The 20,780-nt window shown below is 46.0% G+C and overlaps 2 protein-coding genes across 6 annotated transcripts; one reads left to right on the plus strand and one right to left on the minus strand.

Annotated features, from left to right (window-relative positions):
• The first annotated feature begins 40 nt into the window (after positions 1-40).
• On the plus strand, positions 41-7,740 carry OARD1 (O-acyl-ADP-ribose deacylase 1). Of its 5 annotated transcripts, none has more exons than XM_082663317.1 (6): positions 41-325; positions 1,086-1,165; positions 1,502-1,646; positions 2,679-2,737; positions 3,762-3,874; positions 5,265-7,740. In XM_082663317.1, the coding sequence occupies exons 2-6, from the start codon at positions 1,127-1,129 to the stop codon at positions 5,365-5,367; spliced, it is 459 nt and encodes a 152-aa protein (XP_082519443.1). In that variant the 5' UTR covers positions 41-325; positions 1,086-1,126; the 3' UTR covers positions 5,368-7,740. The 5 variants fall into 5 exon arrangements, with proteins under 5 accessions (XP_082519443.1, XP_082519440.1, XP_082519442.1 ...); XM_082663314.1 differs by having other exon boundaries at positions 41-261; XM_082663316.1 differs by having other exon boundaries at positions 310-444.
• Positions 7,741-7,876: 136 nt separating this feature from the next.
• On the minus strand, positions 7,877-19,795 carry APOBEC2 (apolipoprotein B mRNA editing enzyme catalytic subunit 2). Its single transcript, XM_082663313.1, has 3 exons — positions 19,491-19,795; positions 10,926-11,489; positions 7,877-8,292 (listed from the first exon to the last, which is right to left on the minus strand). Exons 1-2 carry the CDS (start codon positions 19,619-19,621, stop codon positions 10,946-10,948), a joined length of 675 nt encoding a protein of 224 aa, XP_082519439.1. The 5' UTR covers positions 19,622-19,795; the 3' UTR covers positions 7,877-8,292; positions 10,926-10,945.
• Between the last annotated feature and the right edge of the window lie 985 nt (positions 19,796-20,780).

Here is a 20,780-nt window from a genome sequence, read left to right on the forward strand (position 1 = left end):
CAGGCGCCTTCTAGACACGCCAGACCCTTCAACCCTTCAACCTTCAAACACCGCCCTGAGCATAGTACCACGCAGGCGCTAAGTTACTCCTTTGCCAACTGCCCTCCCCCGCCTATGCGGCCCCTGGAGACACGCTCCTGGGGCTAATGCGCAAGCGCCGTTCTACCCAACTCGCTGCCTCGTTACGCATGCCCGGGCGGCGGCGGGGTACTCTATGGAATTTACCAACGGAAGTTCGGCGGCCATCACCAAAGAGTGCAGGTTCGGCTAGCTAGCTAGAGGGGTCGTTTCCGCCCCGGTCCCAGGTGGTGGGCGGCCATCTTAGGTGCGTGCAATTAAGAGCTTTGGCGGGATTGGCTCCACATCTGGGCTCTTCTCCTGCTCCCCACCTACCAGAGCCTTTCCCCGCGGGGCGGGACCTCCTAACGGCCGACTCCTTTCCAGGTGAAGGGTAACCCCGGTACGTTGAGGCTTTGCACGAGCCTTCCCGCTCCCTACCACGGGACCCCGGGACAGGCCCCATGCCCTCGCTGATCCGCCCTAGGGTAGGAAACAGAGAATGGGAGGCCTCTCTAGACTTCTTCCCGCAGCTCCCCCCAAAAGATGGGGGTGAGCCTTCCTTGAGAGGACGCCTTCCCTCTCCACCTGCCCACGCCTCGGCAGTACACTCCCCCAGGCCTGTATACTCCCTAGATGCGGCTTAATGGGACTGTGGCCAAGTCCCACCTTTTTGCTTCTTGGCCAGATCCAATGGGGAAATACTTTTGCATCTTGCAGGGAAAAGGAGACTGTCTTGAATCAGCCTTACTCGGCGCGGGCGCGGGGAAAGGAGGAGGCGGGTCCTAGGACCGCCTTTCTTCCGCTCCAGGAAAGCGCGAAATGCGAGCGGGGCCCGTCCGCCTCCGAAACCCGGCATTCTTTCTTTTTCTTAACCCCAGAAGAGTTTTGCATTACTTCCTAGAGGCGAACTTACTTTCAGCGATAAACGGTGGGGGGGAAATGTTTGTACGTGGGTGGTCAGGGCAGTCTGAAAGTAATATATTCAGGTTGCCTAAGTATTTTTACTTACTTTCCCCTTTTTATAGTTGAAGAAACACTTAAATTCTGGAAATAGCGACTCAGTATCATGGCTGGCAGCCCTAATGAAGATTCAGAAGGAAGCAGAGTGCGTAACAACTATTAATTTACTGGTGAATTGAAATTCAGAATAATTGAGGTCAAAAGCGTAAACACTTTTTAATTAAACCAATAATTGAATTGTCTTTCTCTCTCCTGCTGATTTACTTTAGAAAGGCTGATACAGTCCTAGGCAGAGACCACCCATCACTTTCTTATGCACATGCTTTAATTCGCTTTAGATAACCCCTTAAATTAAATTCTGAGGATTTGTCTTTAAATGAAGGAGGGACGGAGAAGTGGTGGTGGGCACAGTAAAGGAAAAGAAATAGCTTAGTGTTTTTCTGTCACTAATGAAACTTTTCTTTCCCTTTGCACATTTTAGATTACTTATGTGAAAGGAGACCTTTTTGCATGCCCCAAAACAGACTCCTTAGCCCACTGTATCAGTGAGGACTGTCGAATGGGCGCTGGGATAGCTGTCCACTTCAAGAAGAAATTTGGAGGGGTGCAGGAACTGTTAAATCAACGTGAGTTTTGAAAACAGCTGAACTTATCTGCCCTGGCTAGAGCATCTTTTGATGCTCTTGTTATACTTAATGATTAAACAAGATATACATGCACACATGGGGTTCCTAACTACTGAGTCCTTTTAACTCTGCAGATTAAGTTTTTCCTCTACAAAAATGGCCTCTAGTTTGGGTCCTTATCACAAGAAACCTGAATTCTTGTAAAAGTTTTAAATTTCTTCCCCGTCTTTTATAAATCTTTCTTGATAATTTTACTCCGTTTCTCTGAAACCTTTAATAACTCGGAAGTGCTTAGCAAAGTCCACAGATTTTAGCTTGACATTCAAGATCCTCTGTTTACCCATATTGTGCTATGCTTCAAAGAGTTTAGAACCTTTTCCTTACAGACTCCTCCCATCACTTTCTACCAGTGATTTTAAACCAGAGATGTGTATCAGAATCACACGTGGGGTTCTGAAACAGTTGCTCAGACCACAGTCCAGGCTTACTGAACCAAAGTTTCCACTGGTGATTCTAATCCCAGCCTTTAAGAAAGCAACTTCTTACTGCTTTGTATTATATTTATTTCTAAACATGACATGTTTTCCTGATTGAAATCTCTTTAATAATTAAGAACTTTTAAATACATCTGTGTTCCCCTTAATGCTTAACGCATTAGCTGTTTTTGTATGTAAAAGGATTATTATTAAACACATTTGGCAAGTAAAAAGTGCTGTGCATTCCAAAACATTTCACGGCAATAGACATTAAAGTTTTTTAAGTGAACAAGTAAGGGTATATTTGAAAATGCAGCAGGACCAAAGATGGGGTGTGAGGAAAACATGATTCAGAAAACATTAAGAAGAAAGCTGGAAGTTAAGGAATACAGTATTTAGGAAGGCTGATGAGGATCAAAGTGTTCTTCAGGGTTGAAAATTAATTCTAGTTCTGAAGTAGACTCAAATTTATAAAGATTTTTTAAAAATCTAAGAATGGAGATCAGTGTTTCGGTTTTCTTTTTCTTTTTTACTATTAAATAACTGTTTTTCTTAGAAAAAAAGTCTGGAGAAGTGGCTGTTCTGAAGAGAGATGGGCGATATATATATTACCTGGTAAGATGGGGCCAATTCTCAGTAAGTTCTAAGGATTGGTAAACCAATGGGCTGTACTGCATTTATGTCGATCACAGTGTTTCATTCCAGACAACCAGAGATGTCAAAAAGCTGACCTCATGCCAACTCAGATCCGGAAGTGGTGGCCATTTGGTGCACTGGATTAGAAAGGAACATGAGGCTGCGTCCCAGCTCCATGGGAAAGAGTAGTGACATTCACCAAAGACCTGTGCTGTGAGACTTGGAAAAGTTAGGGATGCCTCCCATAGTTTAATTCCTTCCTAATCATAGTAAGATAGAGACAATAAAGTCTCAAGAGATAGATTGCCCAAAGGAGTTTTTCTCTCAGTCTTCCCAATCAAATGCAGTGCCAAGTAATACTCATCTCCTTTCCTGCCTGCTTCCTCAGTGTGGGATTCTTCCACTATCCAAAGGGTCTTTGGCCTCAGAAAGAGTGCAGCTTTTTGGCGATGGTGCTGGATGACTTATAGCCAAGTCACGACAAGCCTGATTTGGACAGCACACTGAGTGGGGACATGTCCTAGCCTCTTTGAATGTCCTTAATGCTACTTCCAGTCTTGTTTGGAATGCTACCAGTTTGTCTCTGTTCTTTTATAGGGAAATAAAAGGCAAGCACAGTTTTTAAATAAATAAACCTAACAGGAAATTTTTAGCTGTTATGGATTCTTCCTTGTTACAGATATGCGGCTTATCTCTTGGAAGTGGCACAGAAACTTTCACCTACTTTGCTTAAAAACAGTAGACAATAGGCATACCTGCTAATCTGGTTTTCTTGGGAAAAGGAAAGCTTATTATATGGCAGTGTCTGGGTTTCTCAGGCTCTATGTAGTGGATTCCTGAGGAGCTCCCGTAACTGGAAGGGACAGTATGACATTTGTCATTTAGACTATTCTATAAAAATATACTTACTATTTTAATTATCGGGATGTTGGGAGAATATGATGACTTTCCTTTGGCTCTCATTTTGGACTAATGGAAATTTGAATTCGTTCTTTGTACTTAGATTACAAAGAAAAGGGCTTCACACAAGCCAACTTATGAAAACTTACAGAAGAGTTTAGAGGCCATGAAGTCCCACTGTCTGAAGAATGGAGTCACCGACCTCTCCATGCCAAGGCAAGGAAATCCAGGGCCCTAAATGAAGACTTGATTAGTGGGGTTTACTGTCTTACCCAAAGACAAGTGACTTAAAAGCTTAATGTAACCTAAAATACAGACTTAAAGGTGGAAAAATTTCAAAACATTTAAAAATCATCAGTAAACAAGTTGTCAGATCTTAGCCTAAGGTGTGCTCATCTTTTAGCCTGGGCTGAATGAATCAGGATGATTAAACCACAGACCTGCCTCAGCCTACTTAGTAGGGAGGAACCATTGTTCACAGACATTAGTTGAATTCTGGGCATCCTCTACCTGAAGCTTGGCCTCTATTTCTGAAGCAATACAGCTAAAGAACAAAGACTGATCAATTGTGATTTCTCTCTGGGCCACTTCAGGTGTCCCAAACCTGTTAATTCTGTGTGAAGAAAGTTGTAAGTTACCACTGCTTTTTAAACTGCATGCTTGTTTGTGTTCAGTGTGGACAATAGCCAGAGGATAGGTCCCTTATGTAATGTCTTAGACCCTAGATATTGGGAACTTAAGGGACTGACGTTAGGGGTTCAATATCCCCTTTGTTTCCTTTTCAGGAAATAGGCTTGGGGTCCCTTCTTCTCTTCTTGTCAGACTAGTTTTGTCAGTGCTGAGCATGCATGCAGGTTTATTCCAAGGTCCAAGTTACTTACGAGCATGGCTACATGGTCCCTTATGTTACGCTGGTCTTTAATATGTTCATCGCTTATGTACCAGAAACTTTTTTAATCACAATTTTTTCAGGTACTTAACCACATTTATAGAAAATTATCAATTTTAAGCATCTCTTTTCCCTAGGGATATTGAGGATCAGTTAAGTAACATCTTGGAAGAAAGGTGCCAGGTAGTAAGAGTTTTGTGGGCCGATTGGGGTTTCTCACCAGAGTGCTGCAAAGATCCGAATTACAATCAGCTTGGCATTTCCCAACATTCCCTCTTGACTTCCTGTGTGCAGAGATCCTGTCCTTTGTCATTCTCCTTTTTATCTTCCTACCATTTCATTATCATAAGTGTATTTTAAAAATACCAACCTTTTGCCATCCACCAACAGCTAGTTTTCATCAGTAGAAATAGAAGGATAGTAAGTTCTTCCATCTCACGGCAGTTATACATTTCTAAACGTAGCCTGAAGTAACTGGGAAGTGGTACTTTATTAGGCAAAAGAGAAGTGACAGCTGTTGGATGTTAGGGCGCTCTAGGAAACAGCCTTAGGTGACTCACAATAGGAGTTAACTTCCCAGCTCCCACCATGGCTGCCTATAGGTGTGAGACCAGATGATACCTTAGGCTTTGGGTGGATGCAGCCTAGAGGAAGAGGGAAGGAGTGTTTTCCCAGATACCTTCGTCACAACCAGTGGGGATGTTTTGTCTTTTTCAGGATTGGATGTGGTCTTGATCGTCTGCAATGGGAAAATGTATCTGCGATGATTGAGGAGATCTTTGAGGCAACAGACATCAGAATTACTGTGTACACACTCTGATCAGATGAGCATTTTGGATATGTCTACCTTCTGTGTCATCTGGGCCTTAGGACTGAGCAAACTGATCTTAAAATGGTCAGAGGAAAGTTTCATGTGAAGTAGTCTGTTTCACAGGCCAGACTTTGGTTGCTGTATTCTCACGATTGGGCTGGGAATTTGGAGGAGGGATTGCTTGGGAAGTGTTGCTGGGAATTTTTTTTTTTTCCAGGAAGGTAAGGCCTAGATGGCCTGATACTAGGTGGGGAAGCCAAATGTTGGGCCTATGACCCCTGTTTTGCTAGGGATGCTACTTGATTTGTTTGGGTTGCCACTAGGTGTCAGCATTGCTTCTACTTCTGCTGTTTAAGAGAAATTTCAGGAAGGATGAACATTTCAGTTAATTTTGCATCTTTTGTCATTTGTGCACTTACCTGGTATTATCCTTATGTCATAATATTCATCCTAGGAGAGAATTATGGGTTCAGTTTTGTTTAAATTACAAGAAAGAGTTTTATGTTGTTAACAAGGAATTTGTGGTGACAAGAATGGAAAAATAAATTCTTGGGCGGGGGGGGCGGGCAGTGAGGTTCTGTGCACATGTCTGTGTTGTTCTGGACTTGGGTAATGGAGGATTCACCTGTAACTTAATCCGGAGGAGTCAGATAGAGGGTCCAGTACAAAGAGCAGCAAGGTGAGAAATAAGACATCAGAATGGGCAAGAACTGTGGGTCAGCACACTGGAAAGGCAGGCTTTTAGAATCTCCCCGTGGTGAACTCCTGCTCTCTTTTGTCCACCACATAGGTTCTGTGATTGAACCTGTTTGAATTCAGTCATGAAACAAATAAAATACTATGAAATATGTGGCAAAGTTCTTAGTGTGGAGTAATGAGTCAATACATCAGTAGTTCTCAACAAAACCCATATGAATCTCCTTAAAAAAAATAAAGGTCCACTTCCTCCAAAAAGAATTCTAATTTGGTAGTGGGGGGGGTGGGGGAGAGTGGCCAGGTTTCTTTGTATTTTTAAGCTCCAGAGGATTCTGATGTATAGCCACCTGGGATCGAAAACAGTAAATATTAGTTCCCTTTTCTTCTAAGCTAAGAGAGCAGTGCTTTGTCCACTCTTGATTTCGATGGTGGAAGAATAAGGTTCATGGATTTAGCCAGTGGTTCAGTATCAGAAGTATGGGGAAAACTAGTAGAGTATTTCAAACCCTCCACCCCCTTACTGTGGTGTTGAGTTCAAAGAGACAGACCTCCTATTGATTTTCTCCCTAGAGTGAATTCTGGGTCTGTCATAGGACTTGCTGCTTTCCCAAGTGTAAAAGAACTGGATTTTAGAAGCGGCTTGTTAAACACCAGGAAAGCACTGGTTAAATATAATCTTTGTACCTTAGACTTGTGTTTTTATTGCATCTCAGCCTGAATGAGGCAGCAGTTTCAAAAAGTATTTCACTTCTTTTGTATCTATGTGTAACAGACAAGTTCTCCATGTTGTTGGGGGTAGGGGCAGTGCCGGGGGCAAGTTCATTGTCAAACTTTTAGACTAAGACTTTTTTGGAGCTTTGTTTCTGTCCACATACACACAGTAAAATTGAAGGGGAAAAAAAAGGGAGAGAATGTCTATACAAAACAAAATGAGAGTGGAGTGGTAAGAGGAAACTTAGAATTCAAGTATTTTGCCTAACTATGCAAATAAATCTTAACACTGGGTCAAAACATTGATTTTCTAGGCTGCTTCTACATTTTAAGGGATTAGGGTTAATTTTTTTCATGGAGTATGAGCCTCGTTCATATTTCTTTAACAAAACTAGTCTTGTGGAGGTCTGGCTGTGAGTGGAGTTCAGCAGGGATGTGATAAAGTGCTTTGTCATTTGCAGATAGTCTTGGGGCCAAATTCCAATGACTTACCACACTTGAAGCCTGGGGAAGAGGCATGGCCTGATACTCAGAATGGACACATTATTCCTGGAACCTAGTTAGAGTTTGGGAAACACCCAGAAATTCACATGTGAAATTTTGCTTCTACATAGGACTCAAACAAGCCTTTTAAGAAATGAGACTTTTGACACCATCCTGCCGTTGCCATCAAGTACCACATACTGACTATTCTTACATTATGTGTATCTGAACATTGAAATCCTACTTCTTGTCCTTTCCTCTTTAATCAAGGTGCTAATTGCCTATGAGTTGGCACTTGGGATGTTTATATACCTTAGAAACAGATTTCTTGTGCCTTTTGTTTCATCCTCTGCCATACTCCTTGTCTTCAGAGGAGGGAAAAGGTACTCATTTACAGCTAATCTCAGAAGAAAATATTTCATGAAGGTCAAGACCGAGGTGTGAAGTCTGCATGGGAGAGTTAGTACATCCTGTGTTGCCTAGGCAAGTTCTGGTTTAAGCCTTCCTCCCACTTTATATATTGTCATGGCTTGGTTCATAGCCTGGGACATCCCTATTCCTGGGACTTGCTTACTGTCCATAATAACTTCTAAATGTCCAAGTTCCTTAAAAAACTTGGTCACAGAAAGACCACACCACCTCTTTTATTAATGTTGCTGTTTTTCTTAAAAAAAAGAACCCAACTTAAGATGCATTTCTGGACATATTTCAAAGATCTGTGCAGACTTTGGGTCTGAGGCTCTTTGACCTAAGCAGCCCAGTTGAGGGAAATGCGGACCTGCAGCCCCGTGGATGCCTGGTGCCCGTATATGGTTGCCGTTTCTCTCTTCGCAGCTCATTTTCCTCTTTCCCAAGAGCAGCCTTAGAGAGAGAGGCACAGCTTAAATGATTTACAGCATAAGTGTATTTTGAGTCCTCGGAGGGCGTTGTGCAGTAGGATTGGTTCGTGTCAAATGTTGTCCAGCTCCAAGTGGCATTGGGAAGTCAGGCATGTCCCAGATGGCCACATGTGTCATTGCTGTCTCTTGGTGGCAGCAGACAGACCTTAGTGAGAAAACAGAAAGCATGTTACTGAGAGCCTTGCTGGCCCTAAGCAGTGAAGGGTTTTCTTTTTGAGTTAGGGATTCTTTGTGCCCTCGCCAGCAAGTGCCTGAATTTCTCCATAGTCTCCTGTGATTTCCGGTTTACTCAGGACTGGATTTGTTTCATTCATGTTTTGGTGTGGTTCGCACAGAGAAAGCCCCAGAAGAGATCTGCTTTAAATATGTTATCTTGAGTTAAATATATGGTTAAATCCTATTCTGTCATTTTTCAAAAAGACGGAATAAGAAATATGAGACAAATTTTCTTTAACAAGTGCTCATTTCTTGAGAGTATTTTAATTAAGCAGAGTTCTTTGCTTTTAGATGACAACTTGATTTCATGCCAATTTTTTTTTTTAACTTGGTACATTTTAACCTTTCCCTTCAGGAATATGAGCAACTAAAATAGAGTACAGGGAAGCATGTTAATGGGTCCAATAATACGGTTATGTACACTAATGGAAGGAGGCTTATAATGTGGAACATGTCCAATAATATTTTATTTAAAAATAATTTGACTTAGAAATGGACTTTTCCCTCAAACTGATTTATCTATTTTACTTGTTTATTTAGATTAGCAAAAGATATAACTCTCAGTTATCCAAAATTAAAGGCTCTTTTTAATCCTCCTTGAAATGCTTAATTTTTATAGCAGGTTTAGCTATTTAATTATTATTATTATTATTATTTTTTGCAGCACACGGGCCTCTCACTGTTGTGGCCTCTCCTGTCGCGGAGCACAGGCTCCGGACGCGCAGGCTCAGTGGCCGTGGCTCATGGGCCCAGCTGCTCTACGGCATGTGGGATCCTCCCGGACCGGGACACGAACCCGTGTCCCCTGCATCGGCAGGCGGGCTCTCAACCACTGCGCCACCAGGAAAGCCCTAGCTATTTAATTATTTGACTTAATGGACAACACACACACACACACACACACACACACACACACATCCATCTCTGACGTCTGGTTAGTTGGGCAGCTGGAAGAAGTGGCCTGTGACTCTGAAAGATGCGTAAGAAGAAAGTACACGAGTTAAAATTAGGCTACCAGTCATCATTCTACATAATCTATGTAGGGTTTATAATTACGAGTGACAGTCCCTATACTAATAAAATCTTCGAGGAATTTAAGTTAATTTTGTATTTTCAGAGGCCATCCTTAGAAATCTGTTTGTATTACTACTCACCACCACTCAGAGGGGTCTTATTTTGTGTGAGCAAAGTACCGTGTGGCATTACCTGACCATAGTCTCACTGAATTCAGTGAATGGGTCCTGCTTTTTGTAAGAAATGGCCAAAAACTCTGTCTTCATGGATTGGGGAACGCTCAGCTGGAGAATGATCAGGCACCCTGTGTGCATGTCTAATAGCAAACACCTGCCAACATCAAGCCCTGAACACTTACGTTTCCAAAACGTGTCCATGAAGCAACATCTCTTTAGACTATTACGAGTGTGAGACACCAAAAATAAGTTTAATATCTTCATGGAAGCATGCCGCTTTCATGTTTTATTAATAAGTGAGGTGTTCCAGAATTAAAGTTGGATAAGAGGGTGGTGAAGACCCTTTCTCTGTTACGGGAAAATTTTGATCGGTAACTCAGGTCTTGTAAAGAGACTTAGTCATTGCACTTCTATGGGAGCAAACTAGATCAGATGAAATTCAAAAGGAGGTAGTAAAGGATCCTTTACCCTCTTTCCTGAGGGCAATCGGCCTGTTTCTCTAAGAGTCTAATTTACCCTCAGCAAGAGGCCAAATTTGCCTTAATCGTGTCCTAATTATTTGCTTAAATAGCTAATCTTTACTTCCAGTTCTCCTATCACATCTTGATATCTGTAGGAGGCTACTTCTGAGCTGCTGCCTAATTTACAAACATCTTTTAAACCTTTAAACATTGCTGTATAGCAGAACTTGTTGCTATATTATCCTCATTCCCCGCATTCATTTTTCTGCGAGTTCTGATGAGGTCTTCTCAACATTAGGGAAATGTTCTTGCATTGTACATTCAAACAGCAATTATTGGTCTCCCTCAAAGCAGAACCATTCGTCTGAAAACATGAAAGCTTCTCTGGCCCCCAAAAAGTTGAATACAGATCCATTCGGGGACTTTCAAAAGTACCAAAAATGAAAAAAAAAAATGCCCCTGTAGGAATGCAGAACCTACATTAGAGAAAAATGGAATGGTAAGATTGCAAATGGGGTGGCGGCAGGGCGTCTAGAAGGTGTCCAGAGTTAGTAAGTCTGAACAGGTGGACATGGGGACATGCTTAGGGGGCTGAAATATCTTTGCTGTTCAGTAACAGGTCCTTGCACCGTCTAAATCTTACTATGAAAGTCATTCTGTCTCATCAAAGCTTCTGGATTCCTGTCACCCTTGAGCACTCCAAGTTATGGGGAAAATCAGTTTGATATAAAAGAGTAGGAGAGAAAAGGATTTAGGGAGAGGAATTGAGAAGAAAGAGAAAAGAAGGAGGGATCTTCTAAGAATGTTTTTACAACCAACCAAAAACAGAGATGAAATCCTATCAAAGGAAAATCAAAGAGACCACTCGTTCCGCCTGACCTTCTACCCAAGTTAACATTGAAAAGACTCACGTGAGGCTGAGCCCACTCGCCTACTTCAGGATGTCGGCCAACTTCTCGTCATAGTACAGGAAGTTCTCCTGAATGTCCTCCCAGGGCTCAAAGGCCTTGGATTCACCCTCTTCTTGCTCCACGAAATTCTGCCAGACGTACTCGAAGTCTTGGGGCTTCATGATGCGCAGTTTGCAGCCAGCCTCCTTCAGCTTCCTGAGGGCCGCCTGGATCTCAGGCTCCTCCCACATGAAGAGCCGCCCCACCAGGAGGAGCAGACGCAGGTTCTTGGTCTTGTTGAGGGTCCTGACGATGCGGTCAGCGCAAGCCGCGCAGGGGCTGGAGGACACGTACCAGGTGACCAGGTAGCGCAGGGCCGGGTCGAAGGCTGGCATGATGGTGTTGAAGAAGGCTTCCTCCGCGTGGGCGGCGACATGCTCGTCCTCTAGGTATCCCTTCGAGGCCTGCACTTGGCCTCCCTTGCTCTGCGCTTCAACCACATAGCAGAGGAAGGTCTTGTTCCGCCCGGAGCTGTACTCCACATTCCGGAACTGAAACTTAAAGAAGTTGGCAGGCAGCCGCTCCCTGTGGGTCAAGGAGGCAAAGGCACAGGGAAGGAGAGAGAATGATGAGTTCTTGTTCTAGGACTAGCATGGAGTGGATGGCTCTCCAAGATAAGTACCTCTGAGACGCATTCACTCTCAATACCGAAACAGGACTTGCCTACGCTGACAGCAGTGACAAAAAGACACGAAGGAATTCAAATGTTTATCTAAAGGAGAGGAGAGAATTTGGAGTGAGGTGTGCATCCTGGACACCTCATTAGCACAGGTCTCCAAACACTCCACCTTCACTCCCAGCACACAGCACACGCTCACATTTCTAAATCAGTGACTCTTTAACCTGGCTGTACGTTAGAATCCGCTTGAGGAGCTACAAATGTCCATGCCCAGGCCCCACGCCAAGCCAATTAAATGAGAACATTTGGAGGAGGCCCAGGCATCAGCATTTTTTAAGTGCTCCAGGGCTTCCCTGGTGGCGCAGTGGTTGGGAGCCCGCCTGCCGATGCAGGGGACACGGGTTCGTGCCCCGGTTCGGGAAGATCCCACATGCTGTGGAGTGGCCTGGCCCGTGAGCCATGGCCGCTGAGCCTGCGTGTCTGGAGCCTGTGCTCCGCAATGGGAGAGGCCACAGCAGTGAGAGGCCCGCATACCGCGAAAAAAAAAAAAAAAGTGCTCCAGATGATTCTATGTGGCCAGGTTTGAAAAGCAGTGTTCAAATAGTAATTTTACAAAGTAGCAAGCCTGTAAAATATCTCATGACAGAGCAAGAACATTTCATGCTTTCATATCTCTCCTTGTCAGTCACGGATATTGCATCTTAGGTACAGGATGGCCTAAAACTTGCAGTCCCAGGCTCTCCCAAGGACCGTTTTTCTCAAGTCTGTCTTTTCCCTCAGGTGAAAGAAGGGTTGTCATGTAAGTGTCCAAGAATGTTTATCTTTGAGGCCAGACTACCTAAGGATACCTTGATATGAATTAACTTGTATAAAAGTTAAAAGACTTGGCCTCTGCCTTCCAGATGCTTGTAATCTAGCAGCTAGATTATAGCTGGAAAGAAAAGATGTAAAGAAGACAGCTGAGAACAGTCGAGGACTACTAAAAATGAAGAGGTAGAGTGGAGGACATGTGATGAAGGTTCTTGAGAGTTTAGCCTTGACTCAGTAGCCAATAGAGAAGTGTTACAGGTTCCTGAGGAAAGAAAGGTATCATGAAAGTGAGGTCCATGGAGGAGTACCGGGGTGGCATTAGGCAGAGAGAGGGAAGCTGGGGGAAAAGCCTGGAATTTAGAAAGCCCATTTGGTGTCTTAGAGCACCAGACTTGGTAATGAATATGTCCAAGGGGAGATGGATGATTAGGAAATGAAAGCAGCATAAAAAGCCCAGGTGTTTTGCAAAGTTTAGTAGTAATAAGGGGAGAAAAAAGGAGAGGGCCTAAAGAAAGCATCAGAGGTGAAGATTGTTTTCATCTTTACGTGTATGTGCATGTTTTTCTAAAATAGGGAAGATTTGTGCAGGTTCGAAGTCCAAGGAGAATGAAGAGGCTGCAACAGGAGAGATTGAAAAGGTCAGAAGGAGAGGAGTGGATGAGGACCAGCTGGAGAGGCTGAATGTTTTCTTTTAAAAAATGTAATCTCTGTGGTTGCCCCAGAAGATACCCTATGGCAACCATTAACTCTGCTCTTGCTTCTCTACACCCCTTCCCTTCCCCCAGAGAGGTCACCCAACTCCCTGGGCTGCAGAGGGATCCCTGGTATCCCAGGGTCTTGGCTTCTTAGGGGTAAGTAGCAGGTGCCAAAGAGCTGAGGAAACTTGAGCCATTTTCCTGCAGTCCTTCCGTCCCCCATCACCACATTTTCTCCAGCCAGCTTTCCATGTCCCCTGCTGTCAGGTTAAGTTTCCATTGTGGAGATGGATGTGTTTGGGGACCCAGCCCTGGGATTCCTTCGGGTACTATCTTTAGCTCCCTAAGTCCCTCTGTCCCTGGTTGAATGTGTTTATATTTACTTAACATTTGGGGAGGATGGACGGCCAGATGATTCCCCTGTCCTCTTTCAATCCCTGCTGGGAATTCACTTACACTGGGCTTTCCCCCATTAAGCCCACCCCACCAGACCACTCCTGAACTCAGCCAGTTGCTAAATGATCCCTTCACTTCCTAGAGTGGCTTTTTTTTTCTCCCGAGAAGCACAGAGCTTACCTTCCTTGCTGAAACTGTTTTTGTTTGTTTATTTTTTAATTGGAGTATAGTTGCTTTACAATGTTGTGTTAGTTTCTGCTGTACAGCGAAGTGAATTAGCTATAGGTATACATATATCCCCTCTTTTTTGGATTTCCTTTCTTCAAGGCCTTTTGCCGGACCACTTCCCCAAGTCCAATCCAGAGCTACCTGTAGGATGGATTCTCAGGTAAAACTTTTGGAAGGATTCATGGCTGCTTGGTTGGCTTGGGGGCTTCCACAATAGCTGCCTGTTGGTCCCTCAGGTTTCCTTCTGGAAACCCCGAAGTATTGCTCCAACTCTGCCAAGTACAGCCCAGCCGAGAGGACATGTGTGGCCCAGTGTGCAGTTGCAGGTTGGCTGGATGGTCTACAACTGATGCTTCTCTCAGCCCATCCTCCTCTTCTTTAGGCAAGAGGAGAGGACCCAGAGAAACCGGAAACCCAAGGGAGAGGAAGAATTTTCACCTCTCTGTAAATATGTTTCCACCGCCATGGGCCAACAGCCCCATGGTCTACCCTGTCCCTCAGCAGGGCCTTCTGGACTAGGGACCTCAGGAACGGAAGTGCATCCAAGGGGCAAAAGGGAAAGTCACGGAAGGTCCTGGCTCCCCAGAGATTAAGCGTGCTTGCCTTCCCCGTGGGATTCTTGGTCTTCTAGAAGGAGCATAAAGGTTGAATGAGGTTCTTTGGGCTTCCCACAGACTGAAACAGCTCGGCCCTGGAGGGCTACCAGAATAGAGGCAGCAGAGGTCTGAAATTTCTCCAGAGAGCTAGCCAACATGGCCATCTTGGGTTATATTATAGAATCACATAACACTATTATGCCCACTAGTGGAAGGAAGGAAATAGTGACAGTGATTTCGTAGATAATCACAAACATCTTTTATTTTCTAGTAGCATGATATGCCCAAGTACCACACTTACTTATATTATAGCCCGTTGCTGTCAACCCCAGCAGATATTTTACTGCTAAAGTGTCTGTGTGTGTGTGTGTGTGTGTGTGTGTGTGTGTGTGTTGGAGTGGTGGTCAGGAGAGAGATGCTGATGGTAGATTCCTTCACCTGGACTCAGTCCCTTCTTTAAGCACAGAAACCAACAGCATGATTCCTACCCCCTCCTGCCAACTTCAGCACCTCTTTCGGCACCACTTCCTCATACTTTCTGCAGACAAGGCCATTCATACTTCATCTGCTTAGACCCCGGTTTCTGGGCAATTCTCTAGGCAGGACGTGGAGGATCCTTATATCTAGAAAAAAGTGGGACAAAGGTCTGCTTGATGGAGGGAGAAGAGATGTGAGTCAATGCAATATATATATATATATATATATATATATATATATTCTCACTTTCACATTAAAAAACATTTGCATTTCCTAAGCATAAATCTAGACAGTGAAAGGAAGCAACCTGAAGGGCAGTGGAAGCTACTCCAAGTTTAAACATTTGCCCCCAAATAATCCATGGAGTAGAAAATCTACTCACAGGTAATTGAGTGTTGACTTGTTTCCGCTTTGCTCACGAGACCTTTCGTGACCTACTTGTAAGAGGCAGAATTGCCAGTTTCAGTTTCCTTTTCCCTTTTCCAGACCACTTTTCAAAGAAGATGCTAGGAGTGGGCATCGTCAGAGGAGGAGTGTAGGGAAGCTGAGAGTTCTAACAGCCCGACTTCCTAGAGCTAAGAAGGGGTTTGAGGAACTGCTGGCTCCTGACTGACAGTTCTGGATGGGATTCCCAAAGCCCTGGGCCCGCCCTGTTTCCCGGGGAAACACCATCTCTGCACATGAGCTTCCACCTTCCCCCAACCCTCAGTGGAGGCCAGGGTGGCCAGAGTCAGTGGCCGTCTTCTGTTCTTTATAGAACAAACTTTCCCAGCCTGCTCCAGACTCCAGGTGAGGGGTGAGGGGCCATGGCATCAACAGTGGTGTCGAAGGCCCCTCACTCTTTGCCTGGCCCTTCTCTGAACCCTGCTTCTCCTCTCCATTCCTCACATGGGTGGAGTAAACTCCTGGGGGCTAGAGAAGTGGTTGGAAGGAGACTCGTCGCCTGTGCCATTTATCTCCATTCTAGAATAATCCCTTTGATAGCAGGTTCAGCTTATGTAAAATCGTACATAACATAACTAGAGATAAAGACAAACACACAGCAAGGGGAGCTGCCAGGCAGGGCTGCAGCTGGGGTGGAGACATGGGGAGCCAACCCGTTCCGGCGCCCCAGAGCTTCCCTCAAGCATGCTGAGTTAAGAGGCAGGCATGATCCAGTGGAATTCTCTTGTGAGCCTAGCGCTGCTAGATCTTCGTATATATTTCCTGAACTTCCCTCCTCAAGAAGCCCTCCCCGCAATTAATTCCCTACCCGAATGTCTGGCAGAGAGCCTACCACACAATAGGTGCTCGATCATGAGTTCACTCACTTATTCAGCAAATGTTTATTGAGTACCAGTTAGGAGCTGGGTACCATTCTTGGTGCTAGGGAAAGCAGCTAAAAGGCAGAGTCCCCGTCCTCATGGAGGTTAAATATTTCTGGGGGAAACAGGCAGTAAACAAATGTCTCCTATTCAGAAAATATTTGTTGAATATAAAAGACTCTTCTTTATGGCCTTTTTAGATGCACTTGCATCACTGTCTGATGCAAATCAGAGAGTCTTGGGGTTCACACCCTACTCCATCCACTAGCTTTGGGCAAATTATTTCTCCCTCTGAGGATTGGTTTCCTCATCTGAAAGATAGGTTGAGTAATCCAACCTCTCAGATTTTGGACAGCAGTCGACACTCGAGAAATTAAACCTGGTACCGATGGATGGTACCTTCTCCGGGCCTCAGATCTTACCCCTTAGGCACATCCCTCCTCTGCTCTCCTCCTGTTCAGAGGGTTCTCTCTTTCAGTGCTGCGCTGGTTTAACAGCTCTCTGAAAGAAAATTTTTTTAAAAGCCCTGATTTCTAACATTTGCTGATTCCTGTAAACACACCCATTATGGAGATTTCAGGAAACCAACAGGATTTAGTGAACACAGACTTGGTAAGAGATGCACCCAATTGACTCTCAGCTGAGAGGCATGAGCGGGCCTGGGCACACTGCCACGGTTATAGACCTTTCTCTAGCACTTTCTACCACATTATTTTTGTGTGTGTGTGTGTGTTTTTTTTTTTTTTTTGCGGTATGCGGGCCTCTCACCGCTGTGCCCTCTCCCGTTGCGGAGCACAGGCCCTGGACGCACAGGCTCAGCGGCCATGGCTCACGGGCCCAGCCACTCTGCGGCATGTGGGATCTTCCCGGACTGGGACACGAACCCGTGTCCCCCTGCATCGGCAGGCGGACTCTCAACCACTGCGCCACCAGGGAAGCCCTACCACCTTATTTTTAATGTTCTTAGGTCTGCTTTCTATTTTTTTTTTTTTGGCCATGCCACGAGGCTTGTGGGATCTTAGTTCCCTGACTAGGGTTTGAACCTGGGCCCTCGGCAGTGAAAGCTCCAAGTCCTAACCACTAGACCACCAGGGAATTCCTTTAGATCTGCTTTCTTTCCCGAGTGCCCTATTCAAACAAGAATCACGATAAGTGGGCATGTCTCTCCTTATTCCTACCCAGTACCCCCTCCTCCCCTCAGACTGTTTCCTGAAAAGCCATCTGCGGTTCTAGTCTGGGGCCCTGTTCTAAGAGTCAGTGTGGCTAGACCTCTCCCCCGTGGAAGTCCAGGCTCTGCTGGTCCTTTGATGCCAGGGCGCCTGGAGAGCGAGAGAGGAGAGCTGTTCCCTCTTCCTGTCCCGGCACAGACACAGCCACATCTCTAGGCTATTTTAAGCTGTCTGTTTACTTGGAGGGGCCCAGGAGACAGATCTCCACAGCTGTTCCTTGTGGCTGGGAAACACGAAGGGCTCCGCCTCCCTCCTGAACTGCTCTCAGAGCACCCAGAAAGCTGCCCTACTGTGCCTTTTTTTCTGAGCCTTGGGTCAGGGAAGCCTCTGAGCCTCACCATCTCGAGGATGGAGAGAGCTGGAGCTCTGTTTGGGAGATCAGTGGAAAGGATGCTAGGGTGGAGTCAGAAAACTTGCCACTTACTGTTTCTGTGGTCTTGGAGCCATGACTGGATCTCCCCTACTCTCAGCTTCTCCATCTGTAGAGCGGCAATGATATAGCTCCTCTCCTGGCCTTGTGCCGAGGCCTGAAGGCACTCAGGCCTGTGGAAGTGTGCTGAGATTATAAAGCCCCAGACACATGAAGTGACATCAGAGGATTGAACCTTTCAAAACCAACCACGCTGAGACCTCAAAGCACATTCAACTCAACAAACATACTCTAATTCTGTTCTGAAGCAACCCTGCCCCTGTGCCGGGGAGATCACAAGATCACGACACTGTGCAGAGTGGGTGTGCGTGTGCCTGTGTGTGTGTGTATGTGACCAAGGCCAGCATGGACCAGCATGTTTAGGTGTTAGAAGAAGGATCTCCTTCCACAGAGAGCCACCGGAATCAAGGATTCTCCTGTCCTGGTGGCCCTAGGCTCTCCCTGTGAATGTATTAATCTGTGCCCCATTGCTCCTTTAATCCTGGGTTGAAGGGGACATTACTTGGTTGGCCATGGGTGAGTGCAAGTTCCGGGGCTCTTTCCTTAAGCCTTGCCTCAGGAACTAGGATGCATTTCCCTCAGGTTCTGTTAGAAATCGGAGAATATCTGAGTTGGAAGGGACCTTGGGAATCAACTAGCATAACTTCCTCATGTTACGAATGAAAAAACTGCAGCCAGGACTGGAAAAGCACTTGCCCAGCTTCAAACAGCAAGTCCAAATTGCCTCCCAGGGCCCCTTCTGCCCCTTGAAGGCATCAGGCCTCGGTTCTTCCTGAAGTTTCTCTTCCTGTGGCCCTTCGTCTGCTGTGGGCATTGTTGGAGACTCCCGTGAAGGAATCCTAGTGGCCCCACGTACTTCCTTCTTATTCTTTGATTAGGAACTTAGCAGAATCTTCTGCCAAAGGGACAGAGAGGGAAGAGGAGGAAGACAGCTTGCTTTCATTCCTGGAAGTGGCATAATCTGGAGAAGACAGGGGGACCCTGTGTGCAGCCCCCTCTTTGGAGCTCAACACTCTTTGCTCTAGATTCCGCTTCCTGCAGGCTGTGGCTGAGGGTGTTGGAACCCCTCCTCTGCCCAGAAGCTCTGGGCCTGGCCTGTTACTTCTCTGTTTCCCTGGGGGGCGATGTAGGCAGCCCCTGGGGAGACTCAGAAATGATTCAGCAAGCAAAAAAAAAACAAACAAAACGCTTCTCACTCTAGCTTGGGAAAGGATGGATCTGTCTTTCCTGTCTTAGGATCTTCTACTCCAGGGAGAAGCTCTAAAGAAAGAGTGAGAGACATACAGGTAGAGGAGAGGCCCACTCAGAAGCAGAGAGAGACGTTGAGGGAGGGGCTACTTTGGGACCATATTGAAATGTACCGGTGGCATCCCATGTTTTTACCAAATTCCCTGGGACTAAACAACCTCTACCCAGAGAGGCAAGTGATGCCTCCGGGGTAGTTTCCTCCTCTGGGCCCTGGCCTCCACGGAGTTTCCCCACCTCCCCTGACTGGAGGTGTCTGAGAAGCCAAGAGAGATTTGCTGCTGCGTCCCCTGCAGCCCCTGCTGTGCACACCTGTGCACTCTCATGGCTGCAGCATGGTGACCCCAATCCCTACTCTTACCATCCTAAGTCCCCCCAGCCTGTCCCCAGCTGGTGCTCTTCTAGGGAGGAGGAACCCAGTGCACACCCAGCTCTCAGCCTGTCCCCAGCCAGTGCTCTTCTAGGGAGGAGGAACCCAGTGCACACCCAGCTCTCACCCTGTGACGATCTCAAAGGGCGGCAGCTCCTCCAGTTCCTTCAGCTTCTTGGGGTCCTCCAGGTTCTCCAGATCCTCGCCATCCTGCGAGGTAGGCGCCGTGGCCGCGGCGGTCTCTTCTTTCTGGGCCATGGAGGGGCTGAGGCTTGGGAGTCTGAGAGAGAGGAGAGACGGTGGGTCTGGGCCAAGGCCTGGAGGCAGAGTCCCAAGCAGCTGTCAGCAGCTAAATCTGCCTGGGGGTGACAGGAAAAGGATCTGGCCGTCCGGGAGTGTGCTCACCCGCTGGCCCACAGGCTTTATAACCAGAGGCCCCTCCCCCAGGCTCTCTCGCTCTGTCTTTTTTTAATTGAGTGACGGCGGGTGCCGGGATGGGGGGAATGGAAAATCTGGCCATCGGTATCCCCTATTTATCAGCAGCAGACAGGAAGCTGGCAGGTGGGGATGGCTTGGCCTGCTCTCCCTCCCCGCACCAGGTCACACATGTATGCATATTCTCTTTGTTCTCACCCTCCCTCACCATGTATCCCTCACCTTTCTTTCCCACCCAGGTCGCCTGGGGAGATCGTGGAAGGGACCTAGGGTGGGTGAGTTTTCGGAGGGAAGCTCTCTCAGAGGTTTAAGCAGGACAAGGCTTGTGTTGAAAGGGGCATTTGCAAAGAGACCCAGGCCAGCTTGGTTGGGGAGACTTGGGTTCAGGGAAAAAGGGTCCTGAGACAGGGGGCGATGAGTAGTGCAAATTGGGAAAGAAACTGTGAGTTGTTACTCAAAGGGAGTGGTTGCTGATTTACCTGTTATGATGCATAAGCAACGTCACATCGACTGGGCGCCTCCAGAAGTAACACTATTGCCATTTACTAAGCTTAGTTTTGGAAAGAGGCCAGGCAGTGAGTTTAGTGTTTTATATGTGAAATTGGACTTAATGCTCTCAATAGTCCTGGGAGGCAATGTGGATTATCCCATGTTACACATGAGGAAACTAAGATGCACAGAAGGGTTAAGGGCCTTTTTACGGTCATAAGCCCCAAAATGGCAGGGCCAGGATTAAAACCAGGCCTTTTCACTCCTGAGGCCAAATGTCCAACTGCCATGTATGTCCCCTCTCAGTTGGTCCTTTATTCATTTAACAAATATTTATTGAGCATCTACTATATGCTAGGGGCTGTTTCAGGTACTGGGGTATGGCAAAGAACAAAACAAATGAAAATCCTTGCTCTCACAGAGCTTGAGGGGGTTGAATAATATACAGGATAAGTAATATCTATGGTCTATTTGGTGGTGCTAAGGAGAAAAG

The sequence above is a fragment of the Grampus griseus genome, assembly GCF_964374135.1.
Source record: "Grampus griseus genome assembly, chromosome: 10".
NCBI classification, from domain to species: Eukaryota; Metazoa; Chordata; class Mammalia; order Artiodactyla; family Delphinidae; genus Grampus; species Grampus griseus.

Bases quoted from the DNA above. Each gene is read 5' to 3' on its own strand.
- OARD1 (XM_082663317.1), top strand. From the start codon at position 1,127: ATGGCTGGCAGCCCTAATGAAGATTCAGAAGGAAGCAGA. The intron at 1,166-1,501 runs GTGCGTAACAAC...TGCACATTTTAG, and splicing joins AAGATTCAGAAGGAAGCAGA to ATTACTTATGTGAAAGGAGA. The intron at 2,738-3,761 runs GTAAGATGGGGC...CTTTGTACTTAG, and splicing joins GGCGATATATATATTACCTG to ATTACAAAGAAAAGGGCTTC.
- APOBEC2 (XM_082663313.1), bottom strand. From the start codon at position 19,621: ATGGCCCAGAAAGAAGAGACCGCCGCGGCCACGGCGCCTACCTCGCAG. The intron at 11,490-19,490 runs GTGAGAGCTGGG...CTTGACCCACAG, and splicing joins CCCTTTGAGATCGTCACAGG to GGAGCGGCTGCCTGCCAACT.